The sequence below is a fragment of the Pecten maximus genome, chromosome 10 (genome assembly GCF_902652985.1).
Source record: "Pecten maximus chromosome 10, xPecMax1.1, whole genome shotgun sequence".
NCBI lineage: Eukaryota > Metazoa > Mollusca > Bivalvia > Pectinida > Pectinidae > Pecten > Pecten maximus.
Window position 1 is genome coordinate 35,058,805 of NC_047024.1, and position 22,261 is coordinate 35,081,065.

Below are 22,261 nucleotides of genomic sequence, written 5' to 3' on the forward strand. Positions count from 1 at the left end.
CCATAAAACAAAGCATAAAGGAAAACAATACATAAAACAAAGAATATCTTATCTATGTTAGTAATCAGAGTGACATAATTTAAATTACAGAACATTCGTGAAACAACAGCATTTATGAGGAGAACTATTACAGTACTACAAATGTTCCTATTAAGTCAGTTTGGCTGTGGTAGCCGAGACTTCCAAAGGAATGTTCTCAAAAAGACTACAAAGGGCAACCACTGGGGGTACGTATAATACTTAATAAGCAATTTATAAATATAGCAACATTTAAATTCTCATATTAAATACTGATCCATAGTTATAGGGCTATATGAGAGCTAATCTAAAACAAAATATGAATGTTTGCAGTGACTTGAGAGCCCGACTGGAAGTTGCTATCAGAAAGGTTGCAGACTTAGCAAAGGAGCAACAAGATGAAAAAGACCTGAAGCAGGAGAATCAGGATGAGTATGGCAGTGATTCTGAGGAGGTGAGTCAGCTGTAGGCTCGAGCAGACATTAACTTAGACTTGAAAAAGCTGGGACAATGTAGGCTAGCAGAGTGATTATTACCTTTGATGGGGTTTTACGGAAAAACTAGGCTATGTTGGTTGAAAAGGCTTAGGGGCTAAGCTCACCTATAAATTCGAAGAGGTTGCACAGATTTAGGCTATGTGCAATAAAATCTCTTTTTACATATTAATAAGAAGGTGAGGGGAAAAAGCACTTTAAACCAAGAAAGTGTGGTGTATCTGTAGGCTGAATGGTGACATTGTGTCATCACCATAGACTTATATATGACCCTTATATTGGTCTCCAATATTTTTGTGCCAACAGAAGAGGTGTCTCCATTTTTGTGTCACCTGCAAAAAAGCAGGGGACATATAGGTATCACTATGTCAGCGGCAGCAGCATCCGCACAAATGTTTCCATCTGATGACTTAAGTCCCTTAGGCCGATTGAATTCAAACATGCAGATTTTCCTTACCAAAAGTGATTGCTTGGGATTACTTTTCAGTTCTGAAGGTCAAAGGTCAATGTCACTATTACTAAAAATTGAAATTTTTTTCCTTGTGATAACTCGAGTTTAATTTGGGCCCATCAAACTCAATTTGCATGCAGTTTTTCCTTACCACAAATGCTTCCATGGGATTGTTTTTTTTACTGGTCAAAAGTCACTATAAATAGAAAATTTGTTTCCGTGCAATAACTCTAGTTCTCTTAGGCTGATCAAGCTCAAACTTCTTCAGGTGCTCATTTACCAAAAGTTCCTGCTCTGTATTGCTGAATTCCAAGCATATTTGAGTAATACCGGTCTTGTGTACTTTTGTATCTATTTCTTTGTAATCACCCAACTTGTGCACAGGCAACACATCCACCTCCGTGGAATTCTTGTTTACGGGAGGGACAGCTGTGGGATTTGTAGATTTATGAGGTCAAAATTAATAATCCTTGAAGGATATTTGTAGTTTTTGTAAATTGATTTTTTCACTCATCATTTGTCCATGGATAGTAAGACATGCTCCTTATTACTGCAGAGTCAGGAGCAGAGTAGTCCAGCTTTAACACAGGCTGTGAGGAAAGATCTGTCCATGGCCATCCGGGATCTCATGCAGCATGGGCTCATGGAGGTAGGTTAGATTTACCTATAAGTATAGAGATATCAAAATGACTGGGAAAAATCACTTTTGACCTATAGACAAAATTCCTTGGGAATTGTCTCGGGATTTACTTAAGATTTATTTACCGTTACTTCTGAGGAAAAATCAGTGTACATATAGCTTAGGAGTAGACACTTGAGCCCACATGAAACCCTTTGCATATTATTCTCATATCAAGCTTATTTCCTAGTTCAAACCAATGAACTAACTCTTTGATATTTCAGATATGTTCTGATATTGTTCGATTTTACAATGAATTTGTTGCCCTATTGACATTTTGGTGTTACTGGTACCATAATTGTGGGTTTTGATCCGTTTATACATGTTTATGTCATTAAGTTTAAGAAAGCATAATATTTTGACTTTATATCATCACACATTTTCTCAGTAACATAAATTTAATCTAAGAAAGTATTTATTAATATTGTGATAGATTGGACAAAGTACCAGTGTTGTACCATTTGGTTGTATCCCGAATCGATCAGCTGCTGTCACCAAACAGATGCATGCATGGGACCTACTACTGAGGTTTTACGAAATGAAGGTATATATATGTCATTTCTTATAGTTTTCTTGACTACTATGCATCTTTGCAACTTTGCTTACTGTTCTTTCCCATTGTAACTTCTCTTGACTACATTTTGAACTTTCCTAGTTGAAAATCAAGAGAGCTTATGTCATGGTCCGTTACTGAGTATATTGTAATGTTCCTTTACAGCATGGAAAAGAATACAATGATTCACCATTCAGGAAGCTGTCTCAGTCATTTCATTTGGACATAGTTGGTGGAAAGCCAATTACGGCGAAACAGACCTTACTGGGAGCCATTGATACAGTTATCACTTCCCACACGCCGCTAAAACGCACGGAGGACTCTCACTTTAAAGCATTCATATCTCTAGCTCTCAAGTAAGTATTTCAAGTAAATTAAAGTAAATGAATTCATCGGCCAGCTTTCTTTATCATTTTCCAATCCTCCTTTACATATGCTATCAAGATTCATTTCCATAACTTATTTCAAAAATCAGTTTGATGATGAAGATTTATGACGTTATTTGAAGATTTATGATGTTGTTTGAAGATTTATGATGTTGTTTGAAGATTTATGATGTTGTTTTCTTCCTCAGTGAGAGAAAACTGTCCACTTGGTTGAAGTTATTGTTCAGGACACAGACACTTGTTGATCATTACTACCAGGACTGGAGCTACGTGGCTCGTACAAGTAAGTTTAGCATTGAATTTATCAGGGGCAGGTTGGTCTAACACTCAAATATCAGTGGCTGGGATATAAATATTGTAGCAGAAGGTCTAACAAAGAGTTATTCGGGGCTGGAGTATAGATAGTGTAGTCTATGTCTGAGTTATCAGGGACTGGGGTATAAATAATGTAGTCTATGACTGAGTTATCAGGGACTGGAGTATAAATTGTGTAGTCTATGTCTGAGTTATCAGGGACTGGAGTATAAATAGTGTAGTCTATGTCTGAGTTATCAGGGACTGGGGTATAAATAATGTAGTCTATGACGGAGTTATCAGGGACTGGAGTATAAATAATGTAGTCTATGTCCGAGTTATCAGGGACTGGAGTATAGATAGTGTAGTCTATGTCTGAGTTATCAGGGACTGGAGTATAGATAGTGTAGTCTATGACTGAGTTATCAGGGACTGGAGTATAAATAGTGTAGTCTATGTCATGAGTTATCAGGGACTGGGGTATAAATAGTGTAGTCTATGTACTGAGTTATCAGGGACTGGGAGTATAAATAATGTAGTCTATGTCTGAGTTATCAGGGACTGGAGTATAAATAGTGTAGTCTATATCTGAGTTATCAGGGACTGGGAGTATAAATAATGTAGTCTAAGTCTGAGTTATCAGGGACTGGAGTATAGATAGTGTAGTCTATGTCCGAGTTATCAGGGACTGGAGTATAATAGTGTAGTCTATGTCCTGAGTTATCAGGGACTGGAGTATAAATAATGTAGTCTATGTCTGAGTTATCAGGGACTGGAGTATAAATAGTGTAGTCTATGTCCGAGTTATCAGGGACTGGGGTATAAATAATGTAGTCTATGTCTGAGTTATCAGGGACTGGGGTATAAATAATGTAGTCTATGTCCGAGTTATCAGGGACTGGGGTATAAATAATGTAGTCTATGTCCGAGTTATCAGGGACTGGAGTATAAATAATGCAGTCTATGTCTGAGTTATCAGGGACTGGAGTATAAATAATGTAGTCTATGTCTGAGTTATCAGGGACTGGGGTATAAATAATGTAGTCTATGACTGAGTTATCAGGGACTGGGGTATAAATAATGTAGTCTATGTCTGAGTTATCAGGGACTGGAGTATAAATAATGTAGTCTATGTCTGAGTTATCAGGGACTGGAGTATAAATAATGTAGTCTATGTCTGAGTTATCAGGGACTGGGGTATAAATAATGTAGTCTATGAATTAGTTATCAGGGTCTGGGGTATAAATAGTGTAGTTTATGACTGAGTTATCAGGGACTGGAGTATAAATAGTGTAGTTGATGACTTAGTTATCAGGGTCTGGGGTATAAATAATGTAGTCTATGACTGAGTTATCAGGGACTGGGGTATAAATAATGTAGTCTATGTCTGAGTTATCAGGGACTGGAGTATAAATAGTGTAGTCTATGTCTGAGTTATCAGGGACTGGGGTATAAATAATGTAGTCTATGACGGAGTTATCAGGGACTGGAGTATAAATAATGTAGTCTATGTCCGAGTTATCAGGGACTGGAGTATAGATAGTGTAGTCTATGTCTGAGTTATCAGGGACTGGAGTATAGATAGTGTAGTCTATGACTGAGTTATCAGGGACTGGAGTATAAATAGTGTAGTCTATGACTGAGTTATCAGGGACTGGGGTATAAATAGTGTAGTCTATGTCTGAGTTATCAGGGACTGGGGTATAAATAATGTAGTCTATGTCTGAGTTATCAGGGACTGGAGTATAAATAGTGTAGTCTATGTCTGAGTTATCAGGGACTGGGGTATAAATAATGTAGTCTATGTCTGAGTTATCAGGGACTGGAGTATAGATAGTGTAGTCTATGTCTGAGTTATCAGGGACTGGAGTATAAATAGTGTAGTCTATGTCCGAGTTATCAGGGACTGGAGTATAAATAATGTAGTCTATGTCTGAGTTATCAGGGACTGGAGTATAAATAGTGTAGTCTATGTCCGAGTTATCAGGGACTGGGGTATAAATAGTGTAGTCTATGTCTGAGTTATCAGGGACTGGGGTATAAATAATGTAGTCTATGTCCGAGTTATCAGGGACTGGGGTATAAATAATGTAGTCTATGTCCGAGTTATCAGGGACTGGAGTATAAATAATGTAGTCTATGTCTGAGTTATCAGGGACTGGAGTATAAATAATGTAGTCTATGTCTGAGTTATCAGGGACTGGGGTATAAATAATGTAGTCTATGACTGAGTTATCAGGGACTGGGGTATAAATAATGTAGTCTATGTCTGAGTTATCAGGGACTGGAGTATAAATAATGTAGTCTATGTCTGAGTTATCAGGGACTGGAGTATAAATAATGTAGTCTATGTCTGAGTTATCAGGGACTGGGGTATAAATAATGTAGTCTATGAATTAGTTATCAGGGTCTGGGGTATAAATAGTGTAGTTTATGACTGAGTTATCAGGGACTGGAGTATAAATAGTGTAGTTGATGACTTAGTTATCAGGGTCTGGGGTATAAATAATGTAGTCTATGACTGAGTTATCAGGGACTGGGGTATAAATAATGTAGTCTATGTCTGAGTTATCAGGGACTGGAGTATAAATAATGTAGTCTATGTCTGAGTTATCAGGGACTGGAGTATAAATAATGTAGTCTATGTCTGAGTTATCAGGGACTGGGGTATAAATAATGTAGTCTATGAATTAGTTATCAGGGTCTGGGGTATAAATAGTGTAGTTTATGACTGAGTTATCAGGGACTGGAGTATAAATAGTGTAGTTGATGACTTAGTTATCAGGGTCTGGGGTATAAATAATGTAGTCTATGTCTGAGTTTTCAGGGACTGGGGTATAAATAATGTAGTCTATATCCGAGTTATCAGGGACTGGAGAATAAATAGTGTAGTCTATGTCTGAGTTTTCAGGGACTGGGGTATAAATAGTGTAGTCTATGACTGAGTTATCAGGGACTGGAGTATAAATAATGTAGTCTATGACTGAGTTATCAGGGACTGGGGTATAAATAATGTAGTCTATGTCTGAGTTATCAGGGACTGGGGTATAAATAATGTAGTCTATGTCTGAGTTATCAGGGACTGGGGTATAGATAATGTAGTCTGTCTGAGTTATCAGGGACTGGGGTATAAATAGTGTAGTCTATGTCTGAGTTATCAGGGACTGGAGTATAAATAATGTAGTCTATGTCTGAGTTATCAGGGACTGGAGTATAAATAGTGTAGTCTATGACTGAGTTATCAGGGACTGGAGTATAAATAGTGTAGTCTATGTCCGAGTTATCAGGGTCTGGAGTATAAATAATGTAGTCTATGTCTGAGTTATCAGGGACTGGAGTATAAATAATGTAGTCTATGTCTGAGTTATCAGGGACTGGAGTATAAATAATGTAGTCTATTTCTGAGTTATCAGGGACTGGAGTATAAATAATGTAGTCTATGTCTGAGTTATCAGGGACTGGGGTATAAATAGTGTAGTCTATGTCTGAGTTATCAGGGACTGGGGTATAAATAATGTAGTCTATGAATTAGTTATCAGGGTCTGGGGTATAAATAGTGTAGTTTATGACTGAGTTATCAGGGACTGGAGTATAAATAGTGTAGTTTATGACTTAGTTATCAGGGTCTGGGGTATAAATAATGTAGTCTATGTCTGAGTTTTCAGGGACTGGGGTATAAATAATGTAGTCTATATCCGAGTTATCAGGGACTGGAGTATAAATAGTGTAGTCTATGTCTGAGTTTTCAGGGACTGGGGTATAAATAGTGTAGTCTATGACTGAGTTATCAGGGACTGGAGTATAAATAATGTAGTCTATGTCTGAGTTATCAGGGGCTGGGGTATAAATAGTGTAGTATATGTCTGAGTTATCAGGGACTGGAGTATAAATAATGTAGTCTATGTCTGAGTTATCAGGGACTGGAGCATAGATAGTGTAGTCTATATCCGAGTTATCCGGGGCTGGAGTATAAATAGTGTAGTCTATGACTGAGTTATCAGGGACTGGAGTATAGATAGTGTAGTCTATGACTGAGTTATCAGGGACTGGAGTATAAATAGTGTAGTCTATGACTGAGTTATCAGGGACTGGAGCATAGATAGTGTAGTCTTTATCCGAGTTATCAGGGACTGGAGTATAAATAGTGTAGTCTATATCTGAGTTATCAGGGGCTGGAGTATAAATAATGTAGTCTATGTCATGAGTTATCAGGGACTGGAGTATAAATAATGTAGTCTATGTCCGAGTTATCAGGGACTGGAGTATAAATAATGTAGTCTATGTCTGAGTTATCAGGGACTGGAGTATACATAATGTAGTCTATGTCTGAGTTATCAGGGGCTGGAGTATAAATAGTGTAGTCTATGACTGAGTTATCAGGGACTGGGGTATAAATAATGTAGTCTATATCTGAGTTATCAGGGACTGGAGTATAAATAGTGTAGTCTATGTCCGAGTTATCAGGGACTGGAGTATAGATAGTGTAGTCTATGACTGAGTTATCAGGGACTGGAGTATAGATAGTGTAGTCTATGACTGAGTTATCAGGGACTGGAGTATAAATAGTGTAGTCTATGACTGAGTTATCAGGGACTGGAGCATAGATAGTGTAGTCTATGACTGAGTTATCAGGGACTGGGGTATAAATAGTGTAGTCCATGTCTGAGTTATCAGGGACTAGAGTATAGATAGTGTAGTCTATGACTGAGTTATCAGGGGCTGGAGTATAAATAATGTAGTCTATGACTTAGTTATCAGGGACTAGAGTATAAATAGTGTAGTCTATGTCCGAGTTATTAGGGACTGGAGTATAAATAGTGTAGTCTATGACTGAGTTATCAGGGACTGGGGTATAAATAATGTAGTCTATATCTGAGTTATCAGGGACTGGAGTATAAATAATGTAGTCTATGACTGAGTTATTAGGGACTGGAGTATAAATAGTGTAGTCTATGACTGAGTTATCAGGGACTGGGGTATAAATAATGTAGTCTATATCTGAGTTATCAGGGACTGGAGTATAAATAGTGTAGTCTATGTCCGAGTTATCAGGGACTGGAGTATAAATAATGTAGTCTATGTCTGATTTATCAGGGACTGGAGTATAAATAATGTAGTCTATGTCCGAGTTATCAGGGACTGGAGTATAAATAATGTAGTCTATGTCTGATTTATCAGGGACTGGAGTATAAATAATGTAGTCTATGTCTGAGTTATCAGGGACTGGAGTATAAATAGTGGAGTCTATGTCTGAGTTATCAGGGACTGGAGTATAGATAGTGGAGTCTATGTCTGAGTTATCAGGGACTGGGGTATAAATAGTGGAGTCTATATCCGAGTTATCAGGGACTGGGGTATAAATAATGTAGTCTATGTCTGAGTTATCAGGGACTGGGGTATAAATAATGTAGTCTATGTCTGAGTTATCAGGGACTGGAGTATAAATAGTGTAGTCTATGTCTGAGTTATCAGGGACTGGGGTATAAATAATGTAGTCTATATCTGAGTTATCAGGGACTGGAGTATAAATAGTGTAGTCTATGTCCGAGTTATCAGGGACTGGAGTATAGATAGTGTAGTCTATGTCTGAGTTATCAGGGACTGGAGTATAAATAATGTAGTCTATGTCTGAGTTATCAGGGACTGGAGTATAGATAGTGTAGTCTATGTCTGAGTTATCAGGGACTGGAGTATAAATAGTGTAGTCTATGTCTGAGTTATCAGGGACTGGAGTATAAATAGTGTAGTCTATGTCTGAGTTATCAGGGACTAGAGTATAGATAGTGTAGTCTATGACTGAGTTATCAGGGACTGGGGTATAAATAGTGTAGTCTATGTCTGAGTTATCAGGGACTGGAGTATAAATAGTGTAGTCTATGTCTGAGTTATCAGGGGCTGGGGTATAAATAGTGTAGTCTATGACTGAGTTATCAGGGACTGGGGTATAAATAATGTAGTCTATGTCTGAGTTATCAGGGACTGGAGTATAAATAATGTAGTCTATGTCTGAGTTATCAGGGACTGGGGTATAAATAGTGTAGTCTATATCCGAGTTATCAGGGACTGGGGTATAAATAATGTAGTCTATGTCTGAGTTATCAGGGACTGGGGTATAAATAGTGTAGTCTATGTCTGAGTTATCAGGGACCGGAGTATAAATAATGTAGTCTATGTCTGAGTTATCAGGGACTGGAGTATAAATAATGTAGTCTATGTCTGAGTTATCAGGGACTGGAGTATAGATAGTGTAGTCTATGACTGAGTTATCAGGGACTGGAGTATAAATAGTGTAGTCTATGTCTGAGTTATCAGGGACTGGAGTATAAATAATGTAGTCTATGTCTGAGTTATCAGGGACTGGGGTATAAATAATGTAGTCTATGTCTGAGTTATCAGGGACTGGAGTATAAATAGTGTAGTCTATGACTGAGTTATCAGGGACTGGAGCATAAATAGTGTAGTCTATGACTGAGTTATCAGGGACTGGAGCATAGATAGTGTAGTCTATGTCTGAGTTATCAGGGACTGGAGTATAAATAGTGTAGTCTATGTCTGAGTTATCAGGGACTGGAGTATAAATAGTGTAGTCTATGACTGAGTTATCAGGGACTGGAGTATAAATAATGTAGTCTATGACTGAGTTATCAGGGACTGGAGTATAAATAATGTAGTCTATGTCTGAGTTATCAGGGACTGGAGTATAAATAGTGTAGTCTATGACTGAGTTATCAGGGACTGGAGCATAGATAGTGTAGTCTATGTCTGAGTTATCAGGGACTGGGGTATAAATAGTGTAGTCTATGTCAGAGTTATCAGGGACTGGAGTATAAATAGTGTAGTCTATGTCTGAGTTATCAGGGACTGGGGTATAAATAATGTAGTCTATGTCTGAATTATCAGGGACTGGGGTATAAATAATGTAGTCTTTGTCTGAGTTATCAGGGACTGGAGTATAGATAGTGTAGTCTATGTCTGAGTTATCAGGGACTGGAGTATAAATAATGTAGTCTATGTCCGAGTTATCAGGGGCTGGGGTATAAATAATGTAGTCTATATCCGAGTTATCAGGGACTGGAGTATAAATAATGTAGTCTATGTCTGAGTTATCAGGGACTAGAGTATAGATAGTGTAGTCTATGACTGAGTTATCAGGGACTGGGGTATAAATAGTGTAGTCTATGTCTGAGTTATCAGGGACTGGAGTATAAATAGTGTAGTCTATGTCTGAGTTATCAGGGGCTGGGGTATAAATAGTGTAGTCTATGACTGAGTTATCAGGGACTGGGGTATAAATAATGTAGTCTATGTCTGAGTTATCAGGGACTGGAGTATAAATAGTGTAGTCTATGTCTGAGTTATCAGGGACTGGGGTATAAATAGTGTAGTCTATATCTGAGTTATCAGGGACTGGAGTATAAATAATGTAGTCTATGTCTGAGTTATCAGGGACTGGAGTATAGATAGTGTAGTCTATGACTGAGTTATCAGGGACTGGAGTATAAATAGTGTAGTCTATGTCTGAGTTATCAGGGACTGGAGTATAAATAATGTAGTCTATGTCTGAGTTATCAGGGACTGGGGTATAAATAATGTAGTCTATGTCTGAGTTATCAGGGACTGGAGTATAAATAGTGTAGTCTATGACTGAGTTATCAGGGACTGGAGCATAAATAGTGTAGTCTATGACTGAGTTATCAGGGACTGGAGCATAGATAGTGTAGTCTATGTCTGAGTTATCAGGGACTGGAGTATAAATAGTGTAGTCTATGTCTGAGTTATCAGGGACTGGAGTATAAATAGTGTAGTCTATGACTGAGTTATCAGGGACTGGAGTATAAATAATGTAGTCTATGACTGAGTTATCAGGGACTGGAGTATAAATAATGTAGTCTATGTCTGAGTTATCAGGGACTGGAGTATAAATAGTGTAGTCTATGACTGAGTTATCAGGGACTGGAGCATAGATAGTGTAGTCTATGTCTGAGTTATCAGGGACTGGGGTATAAATAGTGTAGTCTATGTCAGAGTTATCAGGGACTGGAGTATAAATAGTGTAGTCTATGTCTGAGTTATCAGGGACTGGGGTATAAATAATGTAGTCTATGTCTGAATTATCAGGGACTGGGGTATAAATAATGTAGTCTTTGTCTGAGTTATCAGGGACTGGAGTATAGATAGTGTAGTCTATGTCTGAGTTATCAGGGACTGGAGTATAAATAATGTAGTCTATGTCTGAGTTATCAGGGGCTGGGGTATAAATAATGTAGTCTATATCCGAGTTATCAGGGACTGGAGTATAAATAATGTAGTCTATGTCTGAGTTATCAGGGACTGGGGTATAAATAATGTAGTCTATGTCTGAGTTATCAGGGACTGGGGTATAAATAATGTAGTCTATGTCTGAGTTATCAGGGACTGGAGTATAAATAATGTAGTCTATGTCTGAGTTATCAGGGAATGGGGTATAAATAGTGTAGTCTATATCCGAGTTATCAGGGACTGGAGTATAAATAATGTAGTCTATGTCTGAGTTATCAGGGAATGGGGTATAAATAGTGTAGTCTATGTCTGAGTTATCAGGGACTGGAGTATAAATAATGTAGTCTATGTCTGAGTTATCAGGGACTGGAGTATACATAGTGTAGTCTATGACTGAGTTATCAGGGACTGGGGTATCAATAATGTAGTCTATGTCTGAGTTATCAGGGACTGGAGTATAAATAATGTAGTCTATATCCGAGTTATCAGGGACTGGAGTATAAATAGTGTAGTCTATGTCTGAGTTATCAGGGACTGGAGTATAAATAGTGTAGTCTATGTCTGAGTTATCAGGGACTGGGGTATAAATAGTGTAGTCTATGTCTGAGTTGTCAGGGACTGGGGTATAAATAATGTAGTCTATGTCTGAGTTATCAGGGACTGGGGTATAAATAGTGTAGTCTATGTCTGAGTTATCAGGGACTGGAGTATAAATAATGTAGTCTATGTCCGAGTTATCAGGGACTGGGGTATAAATAATGTAGTCTATATCCGAGTTATCAGGGACTGGAGTATAAATAGTGTAGTTTATGACTGAGTTATCAGGGACTGGAGTATAAATAATGTAGTCTATGTCTGAGTTATCAGGTACTGGAGTATGAATAGTGTAGTCTATGTCTGAGTTATCAGGCACTGGAGTATAAATAATGTAGTCTATGTCTGAGTTATCAGGGACTGGAGTATAAATAGTGTAGTCTATGTCTGAGTTATCAGGGACTGGGGTATAAATAATGTAGTCTATGTCTGAGTTATCAGGGACTGGAGTATAAATAATGTAGTCTATGTCTGAGTTATCAGGGACTGGGGTATAAATAATGTAGTCTATGTCTGAGTTATCAGGGACTGGAGTATAAATAGTGTAGTCTATGTCTGAGTTATCAGGGACTGGAGTATAAATAGTGTAGTCTATGTCTGAGTTATCAGGGACTGGAGTATAAATAATGTAGTCTATGTCTGAGTTAACAGGGACTGGAGTATAAATAATGTAGTCTATGTCTGAGTTATCAGGTACTGGGGTATAAATAGTGTAGTCTATGTCTGAGTTATCAGGTACTGGAGTATAGATAGTGTAGTCTATGTCTGAGTTATCAGGGACTGGGGTATAAATAGTGTAGTCTATGACTGAGTTATCAGGGGCTTGCTTGTAAAAATGTACCAGTAGGTCCTAACACTGAGATATCTGGAGTTAAGATATAAATAATAAGCCATTATTACATTTAGAACTTTAATAAATACACTGTTTAGAAAAATACATTTGACTGCCATCCTTTAATGAACTTAGCTGTCAATAGGACATTACGATTTTACAATACTCAAGTTAAACCATAACGTTTGAATTTCAGGCTTTGATGATTCCCTGAAATCCATGGACAGACTGAGTAAATTCAATTTCCAGTTACCTGTAGACTTGGCTGTCAGGCCATTCAGCAACATCAAGGATGCATTTTAGGACAAGGGACACCAGCATTCACTTTGCTGGTAAAACTGTCCTGTGTCCACAGATTAGAGTTCGGTAATTGCATGGTGCAACAAATAGCTACAACTTAGAAATAGTCATTGTATTTGACACTCAGAATTCTCGCATAAATGTCATGATATATATTTGGTCAACAGGTGAGATAAAGGATTATAGCCTGGTGTCAAGATGAGAAATTACCTGGGCAAAATATAAAGGTCATATCACATGTAAGTAAAATAAATTCAAAGATTCATATAAAAATGTAATGTTTAGAGAAAATCATTTTAATCTATTTTAATGAATTTGAAAGGAACTCTGATTTTTATAGTCACAGGGGCCAATGTGTTAATTTTTATAGTCACAGGGGCCTCTTCATTGAGTGTCCAATAATATGATTATGGGTGTGTCGGATGAAACTTTAACTGAAAATGTTTTTTGCTGCAACATTATTTGGCTGTGTATATTTAAGAGGTGAGATTATTGATTGGCATTTGTATGCAATAGTGCATATCAACTTTGATGTCCTTATGTTCTCATTCTGTCTCACGCCACTTAGATTGATGTATTAAGCATACTCTTAACCTCTATCACTTAACCTATAATATTACATACCTGTATAAATGGAGTACCACTCGTTGGAAAGCAACATTAATATTTGAAATTTACAACTGAGATCAACATTTATAAATATGGCATACAGGTTACGAGGTGTGAATGTTCTCAGGAAATAAATTATGCAGTACAAATACAGAACTGAAATATTGTGTTATTTACATATGAATAAATAAATAAATTGAAGTAATATTTGTTTAAGGTACAATGGTAATATTGACTTGTTTGAATAAGATAAATGGTTTCAGGTAAATGGATATTTACATATTTTTCTTATTATTGAATTGCTTGCTGACTTTCTTATCAGGAAAATTACTGTTTGAATTTTGATTTAACTTAAAACCTGCATATATATTACATGATTAGTTTATTAGTTACTTGTACTTTTAAAGCATCCATCATGGTTGGACAAATTAAACTAAGATAACATGTGTGGTTTTATAGAAAGCATTGTGTTTATAATTATACATATGTGATAATTTATTCTTCAGAATGATTTATCAGGCGACTGTATTTGAGAAAAAAAAATTGAGGGTATTAATTATGAACTGCAATCACTTTTCTCAAACCTAGCTATTATGTGACTTACCAGCACATCCATAAATTAACAAATAACTGTTCTGTGTGAAATTTACTTAACAATTCAGAGAAATTTTTATTAGAGATAACATGTACTTCATGTGTGCAATATACAAGACTTAAATTAGATATGAAGTTTTCTTCAATTAATAAAATATGAATTTTAAAGAACATATTTAATAATGTAATAATATATAATAATAGCTAAGGGCATCCAGTTGACCTATGATTTTCAAACATGTTTTAATCACATTTTCTCAGATATTTGAGGGATAAAACTTATGTAAAATAGACATTTCCCTACAATCCTAAGAGTCAAATATCATTTTGGGGAGTCAAAAACATATTCACAAGGCTCTACTGGATGTCCTGATAGTTTTTGTTGATGTTGTATATGATGAGGAGAAATGTATGAAAAAGCTTGTGCAATATGGCAAAGTGATGTTAAACTCACCTGACATTCCGGAGGTTGTGTGTCATTTTAATTTCAAGGTTAGCATTTACCTGAGATGTCTGAAGATGCTATTATAACAAATTGAAAATGTTACCCATTGATTTGGAAGATGTGCCCCACTGTAGTATGATAGTTCACTTGGAGAAAATGAGGGAGAAGTGATGAAAAGTGGACGTTATAGGATAATGGTATCAAGATACCTGAAGCATTTAATTGTACATATTTAGTCTGCCTATTATACAATACTGATGGTTATATGCTTGGTCTGAAAAGTGAAAAATATGAAAATTACAGTGCAAGATACAGTGAAGAGAGCAATTGTTATGAGTTCAAAAATTCAAAATGAAGAGAATGATGGCATGGTTCGAATAATTATTAGGAGAGAGTGATGATTATTCGAACACAAATTATTCGGAGAGAGTGCTGGCATGAATCTAACACTAAATATTAGTATTGTGATTGCATGGTTCTAACATTAACTATATATTAGGAGAGATTGATGCAGGTAGACTTATTTTTGGTGGAGAATCAGTGAAGGATTGAGAATAAGACTTATGATGGAGTGAGAGATGGGTTTTTTTTGTTAACTAATTACAGTGAAAGGAGGTTGAAAGAAAGGGTGCTGACATGAAGGAATAATATAAAAAAGTGACTGGTAATATATGAGGTGATTATGATTATAAACAATGCAGGTAACTGGTGCAAGCTGAAACCAAAATGTATTCATCCATTATTATTCATCTTAAGCTTCTTTTCTTTATTGTGAATAATAACCTTCCAGTCTATAGGTTTGATCTAAAATCAAAATGGTATTGTACCACAAAGACAATTTTCTCTATCTTAAATTTCATTGATGTCAATTTTGCACTTTTGGGCTTTCAAAAAAAAATTTCAACCTCATTATGCTAATCCTTCATTTTTGGCAAATTGTTTATCAATGGATTAGCCTTTTTTATTTAAAAAAATATACGCTTCTTAAATCTTCTATTGCATTGTATTGTTGATTTCATCAACACTTCATATTTCAAATGGCATAATAAAACTGGTATGCAGTAATCAATAACATTGTTAAACAACTTTTCCTTTAAATCATTACAAGGCTGAAAAATCACTTTGAAATGATACACAATATTCTGTGGACTTACAAATGTTTTGTATATATAAATTCTGATTGTGAAATTTGATTTGTGTTACAAAGAGTGGTCTGCCTTAAAATCTATATCTGATTCTCAATATTATAAACTCGACTAGTATCACTGTAATTACTTAGTTTTCCCTGGTTACTCCACTTACATCAAACATTAAGATTTTGTGTGTGCTTAGAGAACCCATTTCATACTTGTTAAAGTATATACAGTTAAATATTTTAAAGTTGTAATATGATTCCTAATACGTTTTTGGTGTGATACCTGTCTGAAAAGTAGAAAGACTGGCTGTGGTCTCACAGTTTAAAAATAACGGGATACTTTATTTCTGGAGAATATTAGAGGAAGCCCATCTTTTTCAAACATCTGTCATATACATATATATTGCTGAAAAACCATGTAAAATACAATTTTCAGCATGATTAATTATTTCATGTTCAAATGTAAATCATGCATGTCAAGTCACAAACAAATAGCATTCCACCAGTTAACACTTTTTATCATTATGCACAATTTATTTAAACATTATGCGAGTTTTCATATATTTTGGATCTACAAGTATCTGAATAATGTCTATTTTGATAATATAAGAATATTGCATGTACATGGTGACTGTTCTTCACAATGTGACTGTTGAAATGTATCGCAATAATTTAAATATTATCATACTAAAGTACTAAATATCAATGTTACTGTAGCAGTGAATGTGTCTTTGTCTGAAAGTATAGAATAGGGTTTCACTTGAAAGGCAAGTGAATTATGTTTGCTAACATGCAAAACATGATTTTTATTTTTAATGTCTTGTTGACACATTTTCTGCATGCCAGTGTTTTCGTTCTGTTTATTATTATTATTAGAAATTTAATATTCTGATAAGCAGACTAGACCTTTTTTTGTATATTTATACTTCAAAGTGAACTATTTTGGATCATTCTACAGCTTTTATTCAGAAGTGAACGAAGAAATCCAAAGGAAGTCGAATATTTTTCAAATCTGTTATCTTATTATCTATGTTTATAATACAACTTTGTTATTTTAAGAAATCCATTGATCTTATAAAATAGTTTCCAAAGTGGTAATGTAATGAAATCCATTGATCATTATTTACAGGTATGAAGTAAATTTTTAAAGCAAGGGATTTTATGACTTTCCAGTGTTTCTGCTAAGTCTTGCTCCTGATTTTTCAATTGTATATTTGTTAATTTCTCATATTTTGAAGATATTTTGTTATTTATTTCTATATTGTTTTTGATTTTCTGTTATCACTTGCTATTTATAAATTTTATATGCTTTTGTTATTGATTATTTGACCTAGTTTTGAGATGTAGCATTAGTCAGATATATAACAAGTCTGATACTATATGTTACTTTAAGAATTACATCGATTTGAGGTGTCAGTATAGTGGACTGAAGTCATTCGTGACACAGATGGTCAGGACCCCAAGTACCAGCTGGTACTTACATACAGATGCTGCATTGTTATTCTAGACAAAGCATTTTTTGAGGAGAAATTTTGTGAATTATCCAATATATTTGCAAAATTGATGAAAGTTAATTGAATCTGCCGAGATAATTCATCACTCCATGAAATTGACAAAAGGAATATTAACAATTACGCATTATTTTCACATGTTAAATAGGATATATCAGGCATTTATGATGTTGACATGTAAAACGTGGTATTTTTTCTCCTTTATAAACTGATCTGCTTATTGAATAATTAACGCAAATCATAAAAATGACAATCCACCAATATTGTCACTTTGATTACGATATTCCGCCAATATCTTTACATTGGTTATGGTAATCTGCCTATATTGTTTCCTCGATTGTAGAAATCCGCCAATATTGTTTCATTGATTATGATAATCCGCCATTATTGTTTTGTTGATTTTGGTAATCCGCCAATATTGATCCGTTGAGTGTGATGATCTGCCAATATTGCATGCTTATAACATTTATTGGCGATTACAACATATGAATATATATACCGCAGTACCTGACATTCCCATGTGTTCACAGAGAATCTCCAGATAATACTAGTTTGTTTTTATTGCACCTTGTATTATAGTGATTTCCAATGAAGCATTTTCCAAATCATTGAAGGTTCACACGTAAAATATTATAAATTGTTAGATTTATTGAAATATTGTGATTATAAAGACATATGCCTTTCCGTGATATTGTTGTATAAATCATGCTGTTGTTGTCTGGGATAGGAATATAATTAGGTGTATCCCTGATTAACCTTGACATATATAATACGATGTTGTTAGATTTGTTTTATTGAAGGTTGTGTTCTCGACTGATATTAGAAAGAATAATTATGTTATTAGAGTATGTGTCTTATCAGGATTCATGCTGGGTGAAGGGTAAGGTAAGTATCTAGATATATAGTCGATGGAAATGGGTCGATATCTTATATTACCATATTTAACTGCATTATTCACATTTTTTGTTTAGAAAAGTGTGTCAAGTATTTATATACAGTTTATACAGAGAGTACGACAAAACACTATCATGAAGCTAATTCAAGATATCCATTTTGTCACTAATCAGTTGAAATGAAAGTGTAGGAGGTACATATATATGTTGTGCTACGTGGCCCCTACTTTCCCAGACATGTAGGATTGAGATTTTAAAAGTGATATCCTAATGCTTCTTGTAGAATATAATTATCAAACTGGATGCATAATACTCTCAGTCAAAAGGTAAATCGCCATGCCACGTTTACGATATGTTTTATCAACCAATGACACTAGTGATGTCGGTAATTGTGTATTTCTACAGTAGTGATGGCGTTTATGTGCAATAATGATGTTTTTGATAAAAAAAAGTCTGACATATCTAAAACATTAAGTCAGCGAGATACTAGCCGCAGAATGCGAATCAGCTGTTTCGTTTTACCTCTCAAAACTTATTACGATATATTGTTTTTCCTAATTTGCAAGTCATGTTTGGTAGTGAAAATAATTTCATTTTAATAATTTACGATTATAATGAAAGCTTAGTGTTGTGAATGACCAATAAGTTACATATATCTTTAACCCACATTAGTAAAATCGAAGCAGTACCTTTTTATGCTTATTTAATTTTTGTTATTAATGCTTTATCCAAAACAATTCTCAAATGATTTGTTTGTCGTAGTGATAAGCTATTTGTGCAATTTTGTTTACTGTTCATGCATTGATTTATTTTTCTTTCCGTCCTTCCTTTGCTATTCTGATAAAACATCAAAATGTATTTTTATTTGCTGTTCCCTCCATATTGGTGAAAGGTACCAAACCTTACCGATGAATTTAGCGCATTTCCACTACTTCTAATATCCTTCATACATTCATGCACAATGACAGCTCGGGCATGACGCTGCGTCAGTCATATTTATAAGTAGCTGCGATGTTGTAGTCGGATAAGGAAATGGTGTTGTCTGAACTGGATCCAAGTACGAATACTCCTACTAACAATGTAGTCCGTATTATTCTGACATTTTATTGACATTTATGCCGGTCTGGCGTTGAAAGTCGATAAAACGTTGGAATAATTACGACAACAATTAAGTTACAGTCTATACACTTTAAACTTCCCATGACTCTGTAACTCATCTAGTATGCTATTGCATATTGTAAGACATTTAACTACAATATATGCCTGTTACTACATCTAACCTCAGCAATGGAAAAAAAGATAAATTGTCCTGCAGGTAGAAAAGTGAAGATTAAACATATCCCGTGGATACCTGGAGTTCACATTTTGTCTGGTATTGATAATATACTCCAGCTATCGATTTAGTAGTTATGAGTTAATTGTATAAAGGTGAATGATATTGTCATTAACGAAATTGTTTTGAAAAGAAAACCACATATGTAACAAGACAGAAGTATTTGGCATTTCAAATATGGCGATGGTTTGTTTACATTCAATTCCAATATGGCAACTTAGCGTTTAGTTTAATAGAAATTTTTGATTGCTTAGTCTTGGTCAAGTTTCTTTCTTTCTGATACCATTAATGTGTTTTTCCCGTTTTGTGTCACTTTCCCAAAATATTTTCCATATTTCCGCCCTTTTCAGCTCGCATCACCATGACTTTCTTTGGAAACTGTTTATTTCTTGCCTTCACTGTAAAATGCCAAACACTTGTGTCAAATGACTAGTGTTAAAGAGGTTGTTACCTTAGTTTTGTGTAACTGTTGTGACTATCTGGTATATACCGGATCAATTGTTTATCACACTAGATCTTGGTATGGCAATTATGAAACACAAACCTGTCAATACAACCTTGAATCTTTTGAATGTGAAAGAAGAAAAAATAAATGATATCGTACGTTTTGTTAATTACTGTTTGTGTTATGATTTGTTATCACTGCGTGCTTCTACCATCATCAATTCAGTTAGATAGGTATTGAAAGAAATTAATACAAGCCAATTTTTACACAAAGATATTTTGATGAGAGAGACCGACAAAGCCTAGAATAATGACCAATATATCCTCCCATGCACCGGAAGCATAGGAATGTATTTCACTGCTTGGAACTCCATTCAGGAAAGTACATAATGTATGTATTGATCGTCGACAATATTAGTGTTATTTAAAGGAATGTAATAAACCATGCATTGCATGCCAATTATGATGACAGTATTGCAGCATTGGCGACGGAGACATTTCGCCTTCAAAACGACTTATGAATAATTACCTTGTCGATAACGAATAAGTAGTTAAAATTGATCATAATATACACACAAGACAGGAAAAAGGGACGAAATCATTCGAGAAAATACTATTACAGATGCATGTTAACTTGTAACAAATTCTAAATAAGATATAGTGTAAATGATTTTGTCGTGTTTTGATGGGTTCAGAATATATCTAGCATCTGTAAGGTTATTTCTTTCCTCTCCCAAGTTTCAAAGTTTTAATTTCGAAACGTTACGAGCTGTAAACTTTGACTAGACATTTTTTCTAATCATGGGTCCATCAATAAATGCCAATAGGACAACTATCATCTTAGTGGAGTGTACAAGTTCACCTTTCTAACACAACATATGAAGAACTTGATGACCCCGTATCAGGTGCTGCTTCGCTATTCGAATAACAAAACCTTACAATAGGAAATGAAATATTAATTCTTTCTGACCATTTGAACTGTCTTTTGATGATCGTACCATCGTCATCGTCTCTCCACAACCTCACGTATCTGTTTAATGTCTTACAGTGATTCTATTTGTACCAAGGGTCACAGTTGCATGACTTCTCAATCAGAGTTTCGTATGAGATGTCTGCCTCAACATTATTACCATCAGATGACGTTCTGTAGTCTGAAGGGATGTCAAAGACAAATGTATGAATTACTTTTGCAGTGAATTTACAAGAGAATGCCGTGTTAATATGTGGTAATTCTGTTGTGTACTAGTTGCATGTTTACGCTCTTTGTAGATTGCTAAGAATATCAACAAAATACATTGTAATTTGTTTTCAAGGTTTATTTTTTTTCCAAAAAATCGAGAAAAAAAAATGAAAATTTTCGAAAAAAACTTGATTTTGTCGTTATTTTAGATATGTTTCGGTGTTTCAATGCTTCTGGCAGGTTTCGCAATAGTATGCACTGTAGGGTGGTGATTTGTCTTGCAGAACGAACAGAACAATTAGCCAAATGATAGAATTACTCGCTGATTATAAGTATTTCACAAAATACGACATAACGTTTGGGTTTTAATACCATATCAACAAGTCAATATTTAAAACACATGTAAAAAAATCATTTTTTTGGAATGTTACACAATCTTATATTGAAACATTTCTTATATTCACGTAACATTATATAGATCTTCGTTACTATTTAACAACACCTATATGACAATGAACATATATTAAATCTGATAAACGATTTTGCGTTTAAAAGTCGTTGGCTTGCAAGACGTTGATATATGTAATAAGCACAAATAAATACAATATAGAAGATGGATAGCATTGTAACATTAGCAATATACAAATGTATTGTCTTATTTTGTTTTTTTCTTATTTGTGATCAAAAAGTGACACGAAATGTGACGCAATCATTGTCTGCAAGGCAACAATAAATAATGACATATTTGACTGTTATCAGGAGGAGGGAACCGACAGAAGCACATTAAGCCAACTATGATAAGTCAACATAAGTATGATGTATAACATGTCTCTCGCATTTATGATAGCACAGACATGGCACATCACCTAGTCCTTCGATGTGAAACCATAGACACTAAGAAGTCAAAGACAAAGATCTTTTCACAAGTTTGTAAGATAGATATGTTTCCGTTTGATATACAGATATTCTCATAAACAAATTTAAGAATAACTCTATCGTCAACACAAGAAAATTACAAATATACTAGCTAAAGTGACCGGGAATTACTGTCGAAATGTACAGAAAATACAGAATTGAGATAACAAGGGGGACTAGGAGAGATTTCCAAAAATGCTATACGTAGCTGTAAACATGTCTCCGGTAGGAATACAATAACACAACTTCCACGTGCATTATTATGAGTTTTCCTAAAAAAAAAAGATCAAATTAATTCGAACAGAATTAATATTGTTGCTCATGTTGTCATGGAAATACACC

General features: G+C 35.0%; 1 protein-coding gene across 6 annotated transcripts in view; it reads left to right on the forward strand.

Annotated features, from left to right (window-relative positions):
- Positions 1–19,994, forward strand: part of LOC117336752 (RUN domain-containing protein 1-like) — a 46,194-nt gene extending 26,200 nt beyond the window's left edge. For all 6 annotated transcript variants that reach the window (XM_033897379.1, XM_033897380.1, XM_033897382.1 and 3 more), the window contains 7 exons: positions 91–227; positions 352–472; positions 1,520–1,612; positions 2,076–2,186; positions 2,361–2,551; positions 2,770–2,864; positions 12,757–19,994. In XM_033897379.1, coding sequence (XP_033753270.1) covers positions 91–227; positions 352–472; positions 1,520–1,612; positions 2,076–2,186; positions 2,361–2,551; positions 2,770–2,864; positions 12,757–12,863 — 855 coding nt within the window. In that variant the 3' untranslated portion in view covers positions 12,864–19,994. The remainder of the gene's footprint in view (positions 1–90; positions 228–351; positions 473–1,519; positions 1,613–2,075; positions 2,187–2,360; positions 2,552–2,769; positions 2,865–12,756) is intronic.
- Positions 19,995–22,261: the final 2,267 nt, after the last annotated feature.